Source organism: Thalassophryne amazonica, chromosome 14 (assembly GCF_902500255.1).
Source record: "Thalassophryne amazonica chromosome 14, fThaAma1.1, whole genome shotgun sequence".
Taxonomy (NCBI): Eukaryota; Metazoa; Chordata; class Actinopteri; order Batrachoidiformes; family Batrachoididae; genus Thalassophryne; species Thalassophryne amazonica.
In genome coordinates this window covers 26628768-26650355 of record NC_047116.1, presented here as the reverse complement: position 1 = coordinate 26650355, position 21588 = coordinate 26628768, and the positions used below count along the sequence as shown (strand labels likewise).

Sequence of the window (21588 nt, the reverse complement as noted above, 5' to 3'; positions counted from 1 at the left end):
GCAAGTAGAATGGTTTGGGGAAGGGGAGTAACCGCTGGGCTGGGGGAGGCCCTTGTCATTGGATAAACCCTGGTAACTATTACCACTATTATTTCTGTCAAAGTTTAAGGGAGCAGAGCTGTTTCCCTCAGTGTGATTGGGGGAGCCTGTCGGATAGAGGGAGTTCTCAACCGGACCAGAGGTTAGATTCCTAGAACTAATCCCAATGGGATTGCTGTTCTGCCTCTTTTTGGTATGGCCACTATAGTCTGATCTAGAGTTATGGACAGGAATCTGTTCTGCCTTTTGGTACAAGTGCTTGATAGACTCATTTAGCTCACACTGGAAGTTGAGACCTGGTCTCGAAGAGGACACAGTCTCTCTGTACAGTATCCTACCCTGAAAGTGTTCCGGTTGAGACTGCGAAGCCCCACTCGTGCTCCCAGTAGAAGAGCCATGACGTGGCTTGGCCTGTTCCCCATAATTATGACTATGATGAGATCTTCTAATCTGGACCCTGCGTGTGCTGTGTTGACTATCTCTATCACTGCAGTCAATGTAAGGGGTGGAACATTTGCTGCCCACAGCAGCACGAGATGCTGGACCTGTACTTAGATGTTCCGGATGACTCTGTCGAGTTGAGCTTCTTATCTCCTCTGCTTCAGGCCTGATTCCTGGCCCTGTTCTGTCCTTGTGCCCATTGCTCTCGCTGGAAGGGCTTGCTTTTGTCCGTGAGACTGATGGGTCCTCTGCACTCACCCAGGCAGACTCCTTCCAATGCTGTCTGGGAGAAGAGTCAATTATGTCCCCTGGAGCACCACTCTGACAGAAACAGACAAGAGCACAATCAAATCATTTAAACAGCACACATCACAATATGTTCTATTATCCATGTGCGCTGACAGACAGATACTCACTGGTGTTGGCACTTCATGGTGGTGTGGAGAAGGCAATGGTGAAAGGCGGATGTTGTGTGGGACCGGAGTGTTGTGCTGGACACGGCTGTGTTTCCTAGCAGACAAGATATCGGAGGTCAGAGTTATGCACGTCGCGCACACTCAGCAAGTCCAATTACGTCAAATGCATCTGTTTTACCTTTCAAACGGGATCTTTCGAAACTCAGACTCCCTCACATAATCTATAACCTGCTTCTGTGTGCGGCCGCTGTAGAGACAAGCACAGCAGAGGGAACACAGCCATATTACGATTACATATTACAATTGAAGTATCCTGTTTTAAGTCTAGTTTTTTCACTTTTCTCTACCTGAATCTGAAAGAGGAGCCTCTTGAGAAGAGCACAGACTTGCGCTTAGGCTTTGGTTCTTCAAAGAGGCGGAAGAAGGCATGGTATTCCACACAGATCTTCCAGAAGACTTTACAGCAGTCTCTGCTGGCCATGAGAAACTCCAGAGTGTCCTGATATGAACTCTAATATAACAGGGACAAATTAGGATACAACTTCTAACACCAAACCACTGATGGGATTTGTGTTGTAACCACCTATACGCAAATTTTCCACTGTCAGAACTTACGTTTAGATCTGGCCTCAGCTTGATGAGGAAGCGTTTCCTTTTGAAGCTGAGTTTCCGCACTTTGGCCCAGTTGAAGGCATTAATCTTTGTATGTCCCTGTAGTGATTAAGAATGTAACACATTTGCATTTTAGCCAATAACCTTATAAATTTAACAAAATAAAAAAAATAGGAAACTCACTTAAAGCATCAGTACCATAAACATAACTCTTAGACCAACGGTCATTACAACCGTGAAGTTGGTTGTGTTTGTTTATCTGTTGGTAAGCTAAATTAAATTCAGTTCATTTATAAAGCACCAAATCACAACATAAGTCACCCCAAGTCACTTCACAAAACTAACTATACCCACCCCCTGAGCAAGCACACTGGCAACAGAGGTCAGGAAAAACTCCCTTAGCTGTTTTGTGATTACAGGAAGAAACCTCAAGCAGACCAGCCTCACAGGGGTGATCATCTGCTTTGGCCATACTACCAATAACAGCATAACAAATAACAAAGCATAACAAAGAAAGGGCAAACATGAAATGTTGTAGTTAAGCAATCCATATAGATGGACACACACACACACACACACACACACACACACACACACACACACACACACACACACACACACACACACACACACACACACACACACACACACACACCTACTTGGCAGTAGTAATAAGTAGCCAATTTTCACAAAACTTCGTGAAACAGTTGGCTTTTTCTTGACACTGATACTGCACCACTACATTTTTATGGATATCAAAGTAAATCAAGATGATACACTTTGTGTCTTAGCAGAGGTAGATTCTGAAATTCCTTATCAACTGTGTGTTGACATGGCAATAAAACATTTCATTCTATTCTATTCTAATACGTATGCTTTATGCACGCATAAACTCAACCGACTTACCTGAAAGACCAGGACACCCGTATGTGCCACAGCCAGGCTCAGCTTCGTGCTTTCACGGTCCTTGGCAGGATGCAGGCGAATCCCATACATCTCCAGCCTGCGTGCAACTTCAAGTAACTGATAGTCTGACTCTGCTGGTGTCTGACCTCTAGCAACAAACAACACAATGAAAAGTTCATGTATGTTGGACATGATACCTATCATATCTATGTAGTTTCATGCTAAGTTGCTTAATGAAATGAACTGGGAGAAACAACAGTTAAGGGAAGTAGTCATAACAAATCTAGTTCAGGATCTCCACTCAACATGTGGAGGTGTGGACCAGTGAAAACCCAGGCTTCTATTAAAATTGGAATGAAAACAGACAGTGCTGTAATGCTGGTTAATGTCTTACATTTGCCACTATAAAAGAACATGTTTGATTTGCATGACTATATGAAGAAAAGCTGCCTGAAGTTCTGCTCTACTTGGCCAGAAGGTTCACTTATCACAGCAGTGATGTTCATTTCTCTCTGGGTCCCTGCCTTTGAGATGGAGACACACCAGGGAAAACCTTATGTAATGGTTGTGACACCTGGATACAAACCAGTGACCTAAGGTGAGGACTGGATGTGTATGGTACTTGTTCTCTTCATAAGATCCTTGGGTACCACTGGAATGACTTTGTGTCAAATCAATGGTTACTTACATATGCAACTGGAAAAGGCCAGTGGGGATGCTTCCATTTTACCTGACTGTGGAAGCTAGATGGCTACTTTTAAGAGGCTGGGATTAGGGTTGGGTACCTTTCACATCTGAACTGAAATGGTACAGGTACCTAACAGTACTTTTTTCAGTACTTTTCTTGCTCTGAAATAATAAATTCAACATTTTGTCTTGTATGATACAATGAAGTTTTACGATCTAGACAAAATAGATAACGAGAAATCTACATAAGCTAATTAAACTACAGTATGTGTTACTTGATTTGGAGTTCTTCTATATATCTTGTAAATAATGATAATGTTATTTGCTGAAGAAGCTAAAAACAAGTTTTAATATTCTAGTATTTTACTAAAAATAATTTGACTAGTGGATATCAGGATGATGATCAGCTGCTGTGGCAACACCTAACGGAGCAACTAGTAGAAACTGAAACTTCAAAAAAGGAAGAGTCACAGCTTCGACATCAAACGACACTTAAACAAAAAAATTATTTTTGTCATAGCCAGGGATGCACATAACTGGTACTAATACACTAAACATCACTAAGCATCACTGATGCACAGCAGAGGGAAACACTTTTCCTACAATTTGTCATTGCTTTCCTCTTATGAAGTGCTTCCCTTGTGTTTTCTGCTGCACATCATTTATTTTTAGCAGGTGCAAGCACCATGAGTACCAGTTATGTGCATGCCTAGTCATAGCTAACGCCTCTCTATGCCCCTTTTTTGTCTTTGGCCAGCTTTCATTTTTATTACCAATGATAAAGTTATGTCACATCTGACTGTCCTTGACTCCACTGTATGTCCTAGTGAGACGCTACAAAGTACTGGTTCATGGCACAATATGACGAGCAGAAAGTACGCGTCAAACATTGTACAGACGCTGGGCTACGCGTCTGTTTCTGCCCGAGGGCCAGTTGTTTTTCCATGCTTGCCATTTCCTGGCAGTTGTGGAAAAAGAGGAGAAAAACTAACAGGTCTTCCTCGTATTCTTCCGCAAACCCAGATGTGCTCTGTTACCAATATTTGACATCGACTAATCGAGTGTAAATCAGTACTCAGCAGTACTGATGTAATTCGGTTGGTATCCTCAAAAGTACCGAGTTGGGCACCCGATTGCAGTTGTGATGAACTGTTTGTCCCACTGGGTGGTTGCCATGCAGGAACCAATGCGGTTGTCGTGTGGTGGATGCGTGGCTCCAAGATCTGATATGAAGCATGAATTAAGAGATAAAAGAGTTTACATGATTTAACACCGTAACTTACTCAGTTCAAAACTGCAACTTTGCGCAAATGAATTCAATCCTTGTTTATCATCCTACTGTGTCTCACTAATTGAGGTGAAAGATCCGTGTGGATCAGGTTTGCCATGTGCGTCAGACAGCAGTGAGGTTTTGCAGTGGAGGTGTAAGGCACTGGGCACACAAAGTTCTTATCAGCGGATAAGCTTTCCTACTTCCTTTGTGCGGCACTTAATAAGAGATTTAACAGTCAGACTGCCATTCTGCCAACAGAACTACATTTACACTTATCAACTGAAGAAAATCAGCAGTCAAATCTAATGTAGCTCCTTTGATGCCACAGCTGCCCGTTGTCGACAAGAAGTGAGATAAGTGCTGGCTGTGCTTCTGCTTGCCTTCAAACGTATACTCTGATAACAACCTTGTGAGGGACGATGGTATGACCATATCTGGAATGTTTCCAGTGATGTGGTCCCAAGGGCACCCTGTTCTCAAACTCGAGTCAGAAAACAGCAAAGTAATGAATAAAAAAAACTCAGCTTCATTCATTTCATTTAAATCATTTCATGTTCTACAAATGTGCATCAGGCACAAGAGAACAGACTCTGAAAAACGGCCGACCAACCCTGCTGGAGACTCATTTGGTGGGTTGAAAGAGATGAAAAGAACGACTTTGTTCCATCGTTTTGGGGAGCAGCGTAGCGTTCAAGTCATAAAATGCTCAACAAGTTGGTTAAGACGCTGTAAACCAGTTCACAAAGAAAGGTCTTTTCTTCATCAAATCAAATCAAATCAATTTTATTTATATAGCGCCAAATCACAACAAACAGTTGCCCCAAGGCGCTTTATATTGCAAGGCAAAGCCATACAATAATTACGGAAAAACCCCAACGGTCAAAACGACCCCCTGTGAGCAAGCACTTGGCGACAGTGGGAAGGAAAAACTCCCTTTTAACAGGAAGAAACCTCCAGCAGAACCAGGCTCAGGGAGGGGCAGTCTTCTGCTGGGACTGGTTGGGGCTGAGGGAGAGAAACAGGAAAAAGACATGCTGTGGAGGGGAGCAGAGATCAATCACTAATGATTAAATGCAGAGTGGTGCATACAGAGCAAAAAGAGAATGAAACACACAGTGCATCATGGGAAGCACCCAGCAGTCTAAGTCTATAGCAGCATAACTAAGGGATGGTTCAGAGTCACCTGATTCAGCCCTAACTATAAGCTTTAGCAAAAAGGAAAGTTTTAAGCCTAATCTTAAAAGTAGAGAGGGTGTCTGTCTCCCTGATCCAAATTGGGAGCTGGTTCCAGAGGAGAGGAGCCTGAAAGCTGAAGGCTCTGCCTCCCATTTTACTCTTAAAAACCCTAGGAACTACAAGTAAGCCTGCAGTCTGAGAGAAAGCGCTCTATTGGGGTGATATGGTACTATGAGGTCCCTAAGATAAGATGGGACCTGATTATTCAAAACCTTGTAAGTAAGAAGAAGAATTTTAAATTCTATTCTAGAATTAACAGGAAGCCAATGAAGAGAAGCCAATATGGGTGAAATATGCTCTCTCCTTCTAGTCCCTGTCAGTACTCTAGCTGCAGCATTTTGAATTAACTGAAGGCTTTTCAGGGAACTTTTAGGACGACCTGATAATAATGAATTACAGTAGTCCAGCCTAGAGGAAATAAATGCATGAATTAGTTTTTCAGCATCACTCTGAGACAAGACCTTTCTAATTTTAGAGATATTGCGTAAATGCAAAAAAGCAGTCCTACATATTTGTTTAATATGCGCATTGAATGACATATCCTGATCAAAAATGACTCTATGATTTCTCACAGTATTACTAGAGGTCAGGGTAATGCCATCCAGAGTAGGGATCTAGTTAGACACCATGTTTCTAAGATTTGTGGGGTAATAACTTCAGTTTTATCTGAGTTTAAAAGCAGGAAATTAGAGGTCATCCATGTCTTTATGTCTGTAAGACAATCCTGCAGTTTAGCTAATTGGTGTGTGTCCTCTGTTTTCATGGATAGATAAAGCTGGGTATCATCTGCGTAACAATGAAAATTTAAGCAATGCTGTCTAATAATACTGCCTAAGGGAAGCATGTATAAAATGAATAAAATTGGTCCTAGCACAGAACCTTGTGGAACTCCATAATTAACCTTAGTCTGTGAAGAAGATTCCCCATTTACATGAACAAATTGTAATCTATTAGATAAATATGATTCAAACCACTGCAGCACAGTGCCTTTAATACCTATAGCATGCTCTAATCTCTGTAATAAAATTTTATGGTCAACAGTATCAAAAGCAGCACTAAGGTCTAACAGAACAAGTACAGAGATGAGTCCACTGTCTGAGGCCATAAGAAGATCATTTGTAATCTTCACTAATGCTGTTTCTGTACTATGATGAATTCTAAACCCTGACTGAAACTCTTCAAATAGACCATTCCTCTGCAGATGATCAGTTAGCTATTTTACAACTACCCTTTCAAGAATTTTTTAGAGAAAAGGAAGGTTGGAGATTGGCCTATAATTAGCTAAGATAGCTGGGTCAAGTGATGGCTTTTTATGTAATGGTTTAATTACTGCCACCTTAAAAGCCTGTGGTATATAGCCAACTAATAAAGATAGATTAATCATATTTAAGACCGAAGCATTAATTAATGGTAGGGCTTCCTTGAGCAGCCTGGTAGGAATGGGGTCTAATAGACATGTTGATGGTTTGGAGGAAGTAACTAATGAAAATAACTCAGACAGAACAATCGGAGAGAAAGAGTCTAACCAAATACCGGCATCACTGAAAGCAGCCAAAGAGAACGACATGTCTTTGGGATGGTTATGAGTAATTTTTTCTCTAATAGTTAAAATTTTATTAGCAAAGAAAGTCATGAAGTCATTACTAGTTAAAGTTAAAGGAATACTCGGCTCAATAGAGCTGTGACTCTTTGTCAGCCTGGCTACAGTGCTGAAAAGAAACCTGGGGTTGTTCTTATTTTCTTCAATTAGTGATGAGTAGTAAGATGTCCTAGCTTTACGGAGGGCTTTTTTATAGAGCAACAGACTCTTTTTCCAGGCTAAGTGAAGATCTTCTAAATTAGTGAGACGCCATTTCCTCTCCAACTTATGGGTTATCTGCTTTAAGCTGCGAGTTTGTGAGTTATACCACGGAGTCAGGCACTTCTGATTTAAGGTTCTCTTTTTCAGAGGAGCTACAGCATCCAAAGTTGTCCTCAAAGAGGATATAAAACTATTGACGAGATAATCTATCTCACTCACAGAGTTTAGGTAGCTACTCTGCCCTGTGTTGGTATATGGTATTAGAGAACATAAAGAAGGAATCATATCCTTAAACCTAGTTACAGCGCTTTCTGAAAGACTTCTACTGTAATGAAACTTATTCCCCACTGCTGGGTAGTCCATCAGAGTAAATGTAAATGTTATTAAGAAATGATCAGACAGAAGGGAGTTTTCAGGGAATGCTGTTAAGTCTTCAATTTCCATACCATAAGTCAGAACAAGATCTAAGGTATGATTAAAGTGGTGGGTGGACTCATTTACATTTTGAGCAAAGCCAATCGAGTCTAACAATAGATTAAATGCAGTGTTGAGGCTGTCATTCTCAGCATCTGTGTGGATGTTAAAATCGCCCACTATAATTATCTTATCTGAGCTAAGCACTAAGTCAGACAAAAGGTCCGAAAATTCACAGAGAAACGACCAGGTGGACGATAGATAACAACAAATAAAACTGGTTTTTGGGACTTCCAATTTGGATGGACAAGACTAAGAGTCAAGCTTTCAAATGAATTAAAGCTCTGTCGGGGTTTTTGATTAATTAATAAGCTGGAGTGGAAGATTGCTGCTAATCCTCCGCCTCGGCCCATGCTACGAGCATTCTGGCAGTTAGTGTGACTCGGGGGTGTTGACTCATTTAAACTAACATATTCATCCTGCTGTAACCAGGTTTCTGTAAGGCAGAATAAATCAATATGTTTATCAATTATTATATCATTTACTAACAGGGACTTAGAAGAGAGAGATCTAATGTTTAATAGACCACATTTAACTGTTTTAGTCTGTGGTGGAGTTGAAGGTGCTATATTATTTTTTCTTTTTGAATTTTTATGCTTAAATAGATTTTTGCTGGTTATTGGTGGTCTGGGAGCAGACACCGTCTCTACAGGGATGGGGTAATGAGGGGATGGCAGGGGGAGAGAAGCTGCAGAGAGGTGTGTAAGACTACAACTCTGCTTCCTGGTCCCAACCCTGGATAGTCACGGTTTGGAGGATTTAAGAAAATTGGCCAGATTTCTAGAAATGAGAGCTGCTCCATCCAAAGTGGGATGGATGCCGTCTCTCCTAACAAGACCAGGTTTTCCCCAGAAGCTTTGCCAATTATCTATGAAGCTCACCTCATTTTTTTTATTTTCATTTTTTCAATGTTTCATCAATGTATGATAAAGAATTCCACAGAGAATGCTTAGAAGAAGGTTATTCATTCGCCGGCTGCTTTCCTGAATGTGTCACCTGAATTACATAATTTCCCCTCGGGACATACATGAGGTCTGATAAAACATTTTTCCTGTTCCTGGCTGAAGAGAATAAAACACATCCTGCTTATAACAGAGCTAAAGAGACCTACAATGTCCGTCTTTATTTATTTATTATTTTTTTACCTCTTTTAACTACTCACATATTCTTTGAGTGAAAGTCCATTATCTTATCAATGAGGGCCATTTGATCTGGGATGTAGCTGTTATTGAGGAGGTGTGACCGGCACTGGCTCTCCTCAAAGTCCCCAATCTCAGCTGAAAATCAAAACAGGAAAAAAAAAAAAACAACAACTTCATGCCACCGGAAGCAAAAGCAGCAAAAACAATTGGTTTCGAGCTACAATGTACAAGGGTCAGTTCCAAAGTTCTGCCTCCAATGCGATTATTTCAAGTAAGATATCAAAGTGAAACTAGTATGAAAATAATCCTTTATTTATTGACTATCGCTACACCAAAGGGTTTTTGCCTCCAATTTCAAGCATGCACAGAATTGCCTTCTATGTAACACATGAGCGGAGTAGTTGGTAAAAATAGTGACGTCCATGGATGGATTGTGTACCCGTAGACACTCGTTATGACTGAGCGCTGTCTGTGGTGATGCCTGCATGGATGTCAGTGCAGTCTGGAGGTGGGCGAGGTGTTTGAAGGGTGAAAATCCTCTGCCGGACTGTCATGCACGCTGTGACCTTTTCCCAAGCTGAAAGAACAGCTTAAGGGGCACTTACACTAATGATGCAGAGGTGCAAGCAGCCGTGACACTTGATTTCTTCACCAACGGGATGCAGAAACCTGTCCAGCATTGGCGAACGTAACTATATGGAAAGGGAAGGTGACTATGTGGAAAAGTAATGACGCTGCCTGATAGTTTTAGGATCTTACCTTGTCTGCTGTGTTTCCCTTCCACCATGTGTGTTCTGCTTTTTTGTGAGTCTAGGCTGGGCATGGGTGACCTTTGACATCTCACACCTGCAATCAATTCTCTTAAGCAGTTTTAAAGACCGTTCATTCTTCCACTCAGTGCCAATTCCTTGACTATCATCCTGTGGTACTCTTGGCTCTTGTTCCTAGACTGATCTGTTTTTGTGTGAACCCTTTTTGAAAATAGTTTTTAATTTTGTCTCCTGTGTTTTTCCCTCAGCTGGGCACGCACAGTCTCATCTCCCATTTGCCCACTCCAAGACTCCAGAACTGATGGCCTCCTAGGACAGGGTTGGGCAAGAAGGACCAAGATAGTGTAGGCTTTCCTTGCAACCAGTCACCTCAGCAGCTAGGTTTCTCCCCTGAACATAAACAATCATCAATGAAATCACCTGCTGAGATGACTGGTAGCAAGGAAAACATGCAGTGTTTTGGCACTTCATGGCATATGACTGCCCACCCCTGTCCTAGGACTATTCTGCACACAACTCTGACCTTTCCACTTTTTCTGCAAAATAAATCACTTAACATTTTTATTAAACTGCACCTGTTGTCTGCACATCGGGTCTGATCCTGACATTTGTTTCACAGATAGTGAAGATTTCAAGCTTTAAGCAGATATGTAACTTGTGTAACTATCTTGCTTGTTACTGAAATAATCATGCAGGATGCAAAAACTTTTGATGATAAATGTGATAACCTGTTGCATGTTAATATATAGACAAAATGTTTAACTGATCCAGCCCCCCCCGTGTCATCTTTGATCAAAGCTGTGATGGTCCTTTTGCAGCAAATTGCAGCTAAAAAAATGTGGTTTCTGTAAAAGCTCAGTACATCCTGGCACAGCACTATGAGGTGTGGTTATTCTGCAACATTATGCTCAGACATCCTAATGAAAGGTTACCATAGCAACACACAGATAATCAATTTGCAATGCTGTGCAGCGTGCTACATGACAATGTTTGATGATAAGCTCTGCCTGGAAAAAACAAACAAACAAAAAACTTTAATGTGTTTTCAAAGATATATATATAGTCTGTGGATGTGGGAGACAGGAACGGGGGCCGTACCCTGGATAATATGAGAGACCATCATTGCAGAGCTGCTGTCATTGCAGGTGAGACGTCCACATGCCAGGTCTTGTTTGATCTGCAAAGCAAACAGGTACCTGCAAGAAGCAGAAAACAAACAAACAAAAAGAAAAAATGAGATTAAACCGGCACCATGTATTTAAGAATTCAAAGAGCCACAGGGTGACCGAGACGTCTGCTGTTACTCATTGGTTACAAAAGACATACGAAATAAGATGTGGCAAAACCACACAATTAGCCCTGGTTTTATCTTTATACAGGTCACACCTGGGAGCATGCACTAGAGAACAGCCTCAAGTCCTGGATGGCAACCACCCAGGAAGACAAGTCATCCATCCCCCCCTTCTGAAAGTAGCCATCTATTTGCAGCAGCCAGGTTCAGGCATTGTGGACCTGTGTTTTGTGGAGGAACTTGCATCCTGGATCATGCAGAGAGAAATACACCATTCGCTGTTTCACAGTTGTGAATCTCGCGCTGTCTTGAGGTCCATGACTCACGCGAGTGGTCAGTTTCAGCAGAGTTCCAGTATCAAGCTCAGCACTCACAGTGTAAACACACCTCATGAAGTATGGACAGTAAGACAACATCGGGGCACAGCAGAAGTCCATCACAGGTGCTACACCTCCTCTAGATAACCCTCTCAACTTGGGAGAATGTATCATCACCATAATCGCCTGTGAACTCGCTAAATCAACGTCATCCATATCCTCCCTTTGCCACTGTTTACATGTGCTGTGAGACGGCGGGACTCTGCTGGCGCCGTGGTGCATTCTACGAAGGACAGGGGGCCGCCAGGGGGATTACGGGAAACGCTGAAATACTGAATGTGGTCAAAAATACTGCAGTTGACATTCATTCCCCCACAAGCCAAGTGGTCATCCTCATCTGAGTCTCCCTCAGTAAGGGTCCTATTTCACTGGGCTGCGACAGGCTGAAAACGGAAATTGTGAGGGAAATAGCTTGATTTCATGCCACATTCACTGGGTGACGCTCTTCCCTTGCTTTACTCGTAGGGTGTCACCAACATTGCACCTGGAATTTGAATTTTTCACATGCATGGGGTGAGGGGGAGTAGTATGTCACAATAGCAAAGATGATCGGAGACGAACAGCCGCTTCTGGAAGTGGCCAAGCTGCTGTCAGCCTGGTCGCAGTTGCAGGACATCAAGACTCTTGTTTGAGCTTTTCTTTTTTTGCGGGGGTGGGGCTGTACAAGAGCAGAGCACACAGGCCTGTGTTGTTTTGAATCTATTTTTTTTCCTAGAGCATGCGCTCTCTCTGAGGATGTGCGGTGGGAGTTCTTTGATATGATCACTGTGAGGAACGCACAAACAGGGAGGAAATATGATGACATGCTTTCATTAAAGGCACACACTGCTCATATCCAGCTCCAGCAGCGCACATACAGTAGTGTTCAGAATAATAGTAGTGCTATGTGACTAAAAAGTTTAATCCAGGTTTTGAGTATATTTCTTATTGTTACATGGGAAACAAGGTACCAGTAGATTCAGTAGATTCTCACAAATCCAACAAGACCAAGCATTCATGATGTGCACACTCTTAAGGCTATGAAATTGGGCTATTAGTAAAAAAAAGTAGAAAAGGGGTGTTCACAATAATAGTAGTGTGGCATTCAGTCAGTGAGTTCGTCAATTTTGTGGAACAAACAAGTGTGAATCAGGTGTCCCCTATTTAACGATGAAGCCAGCACCTGTTGAACATGCTTTTCTCTTTGAAAGCCTGAGGAAAATGGGACGTTCAAGATATTGTTCAGAAGAACAGCGTAGTTTGATTAAAAAGTTGATTGGAGAGGGGCAAACTTATACGCAGGTGCAAAAAATAGTAGGCTGTTCATTTACAATGATCTCCAATGCTTTAAAATGGACAAAAAAAAACAGAGACGCGTGGAAGAAAAACATCAAAATGGATAGAAGAAGAACCAGAATGGCAATGGCTCACCCATTGATCAGCTCCAGGATGATCAAAGACAGTCTGGAGTTACCTGTAAGTGCTGTGACAGTTAGAAGACGCCTGTGTGAAGCTAATTTATTTGCAAGAATCCCCCGCAAAGTCCCTCTGTTAAATAAAAGACATGTAGAAGAGGTTAGAATCAGCCAAAGAACACATCAACTGGCCTAAAGAGAAATGGAGGAATATTTTGTGGACTGATGAGAGTAAAATTGTTCTTTTTGGGTCCAAGGGCCGCAGACAGTTTGTGAGACGACCCCCAAACTCTGAATTTAAGCCACAGTTCACAGTGAAGACAGTGAAGCATGGTGGTGCAAGCATCATGATATGGGCATGTTTCTCCTACTATGGTGTTGGGCCTATATATCGCATACCAGGTAACATGGATCAGTTTGGATACGTCAAAATACTTGAAGAGGTCATGTTGCCTTATGCTGAAGAGGACATGCCCTTGAAATGGGTGTTTCAACAAGACAATGACCCCAATCACATCAGTAAACGAGCAAAATCTTGGATCCAAAACAACAAAATTAGTATTTTGGAGTGGCCTGCCCAATCCCCAGACCTAAATCCAATTGAGAACTTGTGGGGTGACATCAAAAAAGCTGTTTCTGAAGCAAAACCAAGAAATGTGAATGAATTGTGGAATGTTGTTAAAGAATCTTGGAGTGGAATAACAGCTGAAAGGTGCCACAAGTTGGTTGACTCCATGCCTTGCAGATGTGAAGAAATCATGAAAAACTGTGGTTTTACAACTAAATACTAGTTTAGTGATTCACAGGATTGCTAAAAAAGCAGTTTGAACATAATAGTTTTGAGTTTGTAGCATCAACAGCAGATGCTACTATTATTGTGAACACCCCCTTTTCTACTTTTTTTTTTTTTACTAATAGCCCAGTTTCACAGCCTTAAGAGTTTGCATATCATGAATACTTGGTCTTGTTGGATTTGTGAAAATCTACTGAATCTACTGGTACCTTGTTTCCAATGTAACAATAAGAAATATACTCAAAACCTAGATTAATCTTTTTAGTCACATAGAATAGAACTACTATTATTCTGAACACTACTGTATGTGTCTTTAAACCAGGAAAATCTTTCTGCTAAATGCCGTCCCGTGGAAATGTGAAGTCATATGTCCATCAGAGCCAAAATGCTGGAGGATGAACAGTGAGGCAAATAAATATTTGATCCACTGTTAATTTTGCAGGTTTTCCCACCTACAAAGAATGGAGAGGCCTGTAATTTTTTATCGTAGGTACACTTCAACTGTGAGAGACAGAATCTAAAAAAAATTCAGAAAATCACACTGTATGATTTTTAAATAATTAATTTGCATTTTATTGCAGGAAATAAGTATTTTTATCACCTACCAACCAGCAAGCATTCTAGCTTTTATAGCATTCCGCAATCTCCCTAAGACGCTTCCTGATGGAAAGTCCGCTGTGTTTCCAGCTTTCCTCCCAAACACAACTATCATTTGTGCGAAGCACGTTTGAATCAAGACATTAAATGTAGTTTCACACAAGCAATTTTTACTGTTACAAGTTACAGGCATTTGTTGCAGCATTATCCGAAGATTCAATCTAGTTCTTATAGTTACATGGAGAATGCATGTATGCATTAAAAGGCACTGCTTCCCCCAGCGTTCTACATGAGCAACTTGTAGACTACTCAGTGCACATGCACCAAACAATTGGAGTATTGGATAAGCTGGTATAGAAAATAGAAGGATTATATACTGGACATGGAAGATAGGATGCTAGATCCTGCAGAGACATCATTCTGCAAATTGGTGAGTGTGCTGTAGACTTTATTATTATTATTTTTAAATTTTATATTATTTTATTATTTATTTCATTTTATTTTGTCACTTTTGCAAACAGTGGGGTAATTTCCAAAGTCTATTCACATGGATAATAACAGGATAATAAGAGCTGAACACTTTGTGTGCAAACATGTCATTCGTGTTGAGCTGCGAGTGGCCACTTCAGTGAGATACCAACTGCGACACTGTCGTGCGCTTGCATGTTTGGTCACAAATTCGCATCTTCAACTACTCTCCAATATACATACCCAGTCAGATAGGACCCCTTAGCATTTGTTTGATACAGTGCAGGTTACTTCATCAGCCAAGGCCAATACCCATTTACTGCTGGTTGGACTGAGACATACAGAAGAAGTGTCTTGTTCAATGACACCAACAGGTACTGTGACCGGGAATCGATCCCAGATCCAGATACTGGAAGCCAAAATTATTATCCCACTGAGCTACTTGTTCTTGGCCCTACATGAAGGTTTTATCTAATTCTTCATACCTATTGCAGATCACCATTTTGTCTTTTGAATTATGTTCAGTGATCATTTTCTGCTGCTTTTTTCACCTCTGTGAGAATGTTTTCATCTGTGTTTGTTTGTTGGGTCATTGGATGTTTTACTTCATAATGAACAAGTCAACACTTGCTAAGCAAGTTAAAAATGTTGTGCCTGGCTCTGAACAGAAATGACTAAATTTCAGGATTCTGGATAAAGATGTGCATGTGGTATTTTATTTTTTTAACTATCAATGTTGGCTGTGCAAAAGTTTTATTCAAATGTAAGGTGCCAAAAATGTTATTTAAAAGCTATTTAATAGTCATTCAGCAAAATGTAACCAAAATGACCTTAAAATGTATTTTAGGTGGTCTTTCCTGTGGTCTCCTGCAATTTGTCAGAAAATGTGGATAATTTAATCAAGATTTTTTTTCCAATCATTTTATTGGATTATCAACAGCAACTGTCTTTTAAGTGGTGATAGTCAAATGGATCCTTGGTTCCAGAACATGTTTTGCAGTAAAAGTGACATCACTGTCATGCTCTTAGTGTGAAACTCAAAATGTTGATGAGACCTTTTATAATCACCAAAGGAACAAATATTGGCCAAATTTCAGCAAGAGGTTGTCGACATTGTAGCTGTATGAAATACATTTTTACTATAACCAATGTTTAGCTTTAACAACTGTTGCTGTGAAGCTTGGAGTACCTTACTGCTTTTCAGTTTACTGAGACAAAAAAGGCCAGAAGTACACACAGTAATGAGTTAAGTATTAACGTCTCACACTCATGAACCTGCTCTTCCAGTTTAATCACCTGGTTTGATCATTAGTGTGGTTTATTTTTGTGAAGGATTTCAGTATTATTGAATAATGACTTTGTAATTGCATGGAGACCGACTTTACTTGCTTTTTTCAAGGTGTAATTGTAACCCACTGGTGGATGAGTGACCTAGTATTTAAAATAATTTCAGAAAATGTCCCTGAACACAATCTTGTAATCAAAACATCACAAAGAAAATGTGTTGGTAATATGAATGCAGTCATATTGCTAAACAGCTTTTTAAGGTCATGAGAATTTGTACCAAATCTATTCTGGAATTCTTCCTCTTTACATAGGTTGTTTTTTTTAAATCCCCCAGTTTTTTGTAGAAAAATAACTTTTATTGGATACAAAAAAGTTGGTGTAATTTGGAACAAAATGTTCACACCTGACTTTTATTTTATAGAAATAACAAGAATAAAATATTCCTTTTTCTTTTTGCTTTTACATGAATTACAGCTGAGCATTATGGCCTGCAGAAATTAAACTTTAGAGTTTATCCGGACCAGATGGGTTTTTTTCCTTTTCATTGCTTATCTGGTGAAAATCCCGAACATACTCGTACACTAATAACTTAAAATTTTCGCATGCATTTGCCTGCATGACAGCAGGTTTATTTATTATTTCCACTTGAATTAGATTCTTTTTACTTTCTCTGTCCCAACCCATTCTGAGGGTAATACCTGTACAGTGTTGCCGGGGGGTGCCTTGGGTGTGAGCCTGCCTCGGAGCCTGAGAACCAGGTATGATTAAACACACCTTATTGTACCATTTTTAATTTCACACTAGAGTAAGTTAGAGGGGAAAAAAAATTTGCTCATGTGAACATTTTTGGTTGAGTCAAATAAAGCTATTCTCTAAATAATGAATTCAGCATCTTCCATTGCACTTCCACTAACGTAACTCTGTATAACAATGACAGTATTTAAATTACAAACATCTGGATGCTGGTTTGTTCACATTTTGAGTAATTAATTTCTATTATTGTAATTATTTCATATTAATCCCTGTAATAGGCAGAATAAGCATAGGATTAACGGTGTCAGTGAGTAAGGGGGAGGGTCTGTGAAATTTCTTTAGCAACTGTAAAAACGACTGCATATTCACCTCAAAAATCCTGCATTCTGATAGATGCAAATGAGGACCAGCAAACCTACTATTCTGGGCTATGTTGGCATTTCTGCCATCATGACATCTCTGTGATTAGCCACAAGGTTTCATAAAACATTACACAGTGCCAGCATTCCTCTTTAAACTAACTAGTGCAGTGCCCGGAGGATGTATGTATTCCTGTAGAAAAGTGGGAGCTTTGTTGACGATCTTTGTCGAAGCTGGCGCATGAGAACGCTCCGTCTTGTGATAATAAAAGAAGACGCGTCTGTGTGTCTGTGGCTTACATATCTCTCAGACTATTTGGGTATTATTTAGTTCTTTAATTTATTTCTTCCGTCTCTCCTCCGTTAACGCGTTACAGATAGGCATCTGTTTAAGGCAGAGAGTGACTCGTCTTTTTCAACAATCTTTGTCCAAGCTGGCGCGTGAGAACGTTCCGGCTTGTGATAATAAAGCAAGAAGTGTTTGTGTGTGTGGCTTACATATCTCTGAGTGTTTGTATATTTTTTAGTTCTTTAATTTATTTCTTCCATCTCTCCTCCGTGAACGCGTTACAGATAGGCATCTGTTTAAGGCAGAGACTGACTCGTCTTTTTCAACGATCTTTGTCGAAGCTGGCGAACGTTCTGTCTTGTGATAATAAAGCAAGAAGTGTCTGTGGCTTATATATCTCTCAGACTGTTTGTGTATTATTTAGTTTTTTAATTTATTTCTTCCATCTCTCCTCCGTGAACGCGTTACAGATAGGCATCTGTTTAAGGCAGAGAGTGACTCGTCTTTTTCAACGAGCTTTGCCGAAGCTGGCAAACGTTCTGTCTTGTGATAATAAAGCAAGAAGTGTCTGTGGCTTATATATCTCTCAGACTGTTTGTGTATTATTTAGTTTTTTAATTTATTTCTTCCATCTCTCCTCTGTGAACGCGTTACAGATAGGCATCTGTTTAAGGCAGAGAGTGTCTCATTTTTTTCGACAATCTTTGTCAAAGCTGGCACGTGACAACGCGCCTTGTGATAATAAAACAAGCATCTGTGTGTCTGTGGCTTGCATATCTCTCAGAGTGTTTGTGTATTATTTAGTTCTTTAATTTATTTCGTCTGTCTCTCCCCCGTGAACGCACTGGAGATAGGCATCTGTTTAAGGCACAGAGTGACTCATCTTTTTTGACGATCTTTGTCAAAGCTGGCATGTGAGAACAGGCTGCTTTGTGTCAATAATGATGATGATGACTTCAAAATAAAGGTTTTAAAAATTAATCCCCAAAATTTTCATAATAAAGGATGCACATCATCGTTCCATTCGCAAGCCATATCTGAAAGCTGAGGCCGATCTGACAAACAGAGATACGCGAGTCACAAACATACAGACGCATCTTACTTTATAGCTAAATTTTCTTTAAAAGATGCCAACATGGCTCAAAAAAGGAGGTTCACTGGTCTTTACCTGTATCAATCAGAATCCAAAACTTCAAAGCTGAATATGCTGTAATTTTTAAGGACTTACTGACAGAAAAACCCTATGATTACACTGTTCCTTGCAAGGAATATTAGTTTAAATAAGAATGTTGGCACAGGTACTGGGCTTGTTCAGGCAGACACATGTAAAATAGACATTTTGCTTGCATGCAATTCATGAAACCTTGTTGTTAATTGCAGGGTTCTGGTGGACACTAAAGCCGCTGTTGTTTGTATATTTAAGTTGTATTAAAAAAGAGCAGCAACCAATAACCAAACATGTCTAGTATAAGTTTTGAGTTGATGCTACCATTGATCTTAAAAAATAAACATCATACGTACGCTGCATTGTATTTAAATTTCTCCACTGTGAGTGTGAAAATGAGAAAATCATTAGCACTGGTGGAATCTGCAGATGGCTAAATCACAAACACAGCAGGTGTGGAGGGAGTAAATCAGGGGTGGCAACTTGTTCCAGAAAGGGCCAAGAGGGTGCAGGTTTTCTTTGTAGCCACTGACTCCACCAGGTGATTTCACTGATTAACTGATTCCATCTGCTCAAACTGATATTAATCAGTGAAATCACCTGGTGGAATCAGTGGCTGCAAAGAAAACCTGCACCCTCTTGACCTTTTCTGGAACAAGTTGCCCACTCCTGGAGCAAATCCTTTGGGAAGTGGAATGCAAGTTTCAATCCCGCTTTAGAAAATCACTGTCAGTTGCATCTAAAGTCAGCGACACTGATGTGCTGTGCATAAATGCAGCGATCCACACCTACTAGAAGATGCACATGATGCACAGATAAAGAGCAATTAATGATGTGGATCTCACCTCGTTAGCTCCTCCAATAGCTGGGCGTGGTCTGGAGGGAAAAACTTCACAGCAAACCTCAGGGTCGTGTGTTTCGGTCCTGTGTGAGTCAGGACACAAAATAATAGAGTTTGAAATGTCACCAGCTGGATTCTCCTGGATGAATGCAAAAATAACCTTCTCCCCTTAAACATTAAGTTGAACATAGCTGTTATTAATAATTTAATCAGTGGTCTTCAAATGGTTGAAATAGCTGTGACTAGAAGAGAGTTTGATCATATACCCCTAATTTTGGACTTCCTGCATTGGTTTCCTGTCTGTGTGAGATCAGATTTAAAGGTTTGTTATGAACATGAAAAAAAATTAAACAGTCCTGCATTCTCAGGATGCACGACTACTGTGTGTTGTAAAGGTTAAGAAGAAGTCAGCAGGTCACAGAACTTGTTCTTATGGTGCACCTGTTCTGTGGAACAGTCTGCCTGCTGAGATAAATCCAGAGTTAGTTATCCTACGACTAACATAGACTTGGTTGTATAGAATCTATTCTAACCCCCACCTTAAATTTATGTTACTACTAATGGAAATGGACTCAGTCTCACCACATCTAAATTGTGGGAAAAGTTAGTGAAATGTAAAACTATGTTGCCAGCATTAGCATCTCTATTCTTTGTCCAGGTTTCTTAGGATTAAGAGGCTGCAGACCACCGCCACTCACAGCCAGCAAGATGTAATGTGATAAAGAGATTTGTTTCTTCAGTTATTCTACCCACTCTGAATGTGGATCCCCTAGACTCTGGGATGCTGGAGAGGTGTGGGTCCTGATGAAGTTGGGATGTGGACATGTGGAAGGCTCTGAGGGATTGTGTTGACCTAAGGGGAAGTTCAGATCTTTCAACTGACTGATGTTCCACTTCTTGGGACCATGATCTTTACCATTTGATTTCTCAGACAGCTGGTTAATACGACTAGACTTTGTACATAGCTGGATGCTTCACTGCATCTTCTCTGTCTTTGCATGCTTCACAATTCTTAGTTGTGCCTTGTTTTACTGATTTTGTCATTGTTAGTATGGCCATAGAAGATGATCATCTCTCTGAGTCTGGTTTGCTTACGGTTTCTTCCTACAATAGAATAATTTTTTAAAGGGGTATAGCAAGATTTTCTTGACCACTGTTGAATGTGTGCATGCACAGGGGGTGGGTAATGTTACACCTTACCGAGGCGATATATCGATAAAATCGATTAATTCGAAGTATTTGTTGCGGACGATTTAAAAAATAAAAAATTCAAGTTTTTTTTGTTTCTCCTCTCGCAGTGGCGCACCTTTTTGTCCCCAGGACGTTCCGTAGCTCCCCCTCCCCATTCCGTTTCCTTCACACAATAACAAACATGGCTAACCACTAATGGAGAGCGAGTTTTGTCAGTGGTTTGAGATTGCTGTGACAGACGTGGAACAAGTGACTGGACGCTGCAAAGTTTGTCTAAAGACACGGTTCTCCCCAGACAATGGAACAACAGTGTAGTGCCGTTGTATTTTTGTTTAATCCAGCCAGTCTGTTTGTGCTTATCAGACTGCTGCCTGCTTGCTCGTCCCCCGCCGGCAGCCAGCCGAGCCGAGCAGAGCCACAGCGCTGCAGCTCAGAGTGAAAGAACAAAAACTCCATCAAAGTCTTCCAACAAAAACAGCTCCTTCTGCCTGCATAGCTATTAAGACTTTATTTTACAGATGAAAGCGTTCATGTTTCCAAAGTTTGCTCAAATAAGCCGCAAAGACGGTGTTAGAGTGAAGAGTCTCTCGTTCCCTCACAACGAGAGAGAGAAGAGGAGGAGGAAAAAGTGAACAGAGGCTCCACACTGTAAAGAAAAAAAAAAGCAGTGAAGCAATTTTAATCAACGATTATCTTCACCACACAATTCAGTGAAACAGTCAAATGTGAAAAATTGATTCAGAAAGTTTTTTCATCCAGTATTTCATCTTTATGAGAGCAAATTTACTTCTTACAGAAGTGTTTTCTTTTTATTATTGTTGTTTATGCACCAATGACACCAGATCAAATTACTTGTATGTGAAAACTTACGTTGCAATAAATTTTATTCTGATTTGACAATCAAATCAGTCCAGGTTTAGTTCTTGTACAAACAAGACAATTAGGGGTTATATTGTTTTTAAAAAGTATGCAATCCCACTCAGAAA

General features: G+C 40.5%; 1 protein-coding gene across 1 annotated transcript in view; it reads right to left on the bottom strand.

The window, feature by feature from the left end:
* The window catches only part of LOC117524367 (FERM, ARHGEF and pleckstrin domain-containing protein 1), a 142820-nt gene that overhangs the window by 41310 nt on the left and 79922 nt on the right, over positions 1 to 21588 (bottom strand). Inside the window, exons 5-13 of the mRNA XM_034186127.1 lie at positions 19416 to 19494; positions 10896 to 10993; positions 9048 to 9162; positions 2415 to 2562; positions 1512 to 1607; positions 1244 to 1407; positions 1075 to 1143; positions 897 to 990; positions 585 to 801 (exon numbers count right to left, since the gene is read on the bottom strand). Of these exons, the coding sequence (XP_034042018.1) occupies positions 585 to 801; positions 897 to 990; positions 1075 to 1143; positions 1244 to 1407; positions 1512 to 1607; positions 2415 to 2562; positions 9048 to 9162; positions 10896 to 10993; positions 19416 to 19494 (1080 nt within the window). The remainder of the gene's footprint in view (positions 1 to 584; positions 802 to 896; positions 991 to 1074; positions 1144 to 1243; positions 1408 to 1511; positions 1608 to 2414; positions 2563 to 9047; positions 9163 to 10895; positions 10994 to 19415; positions 19495 to 21588) is intronic.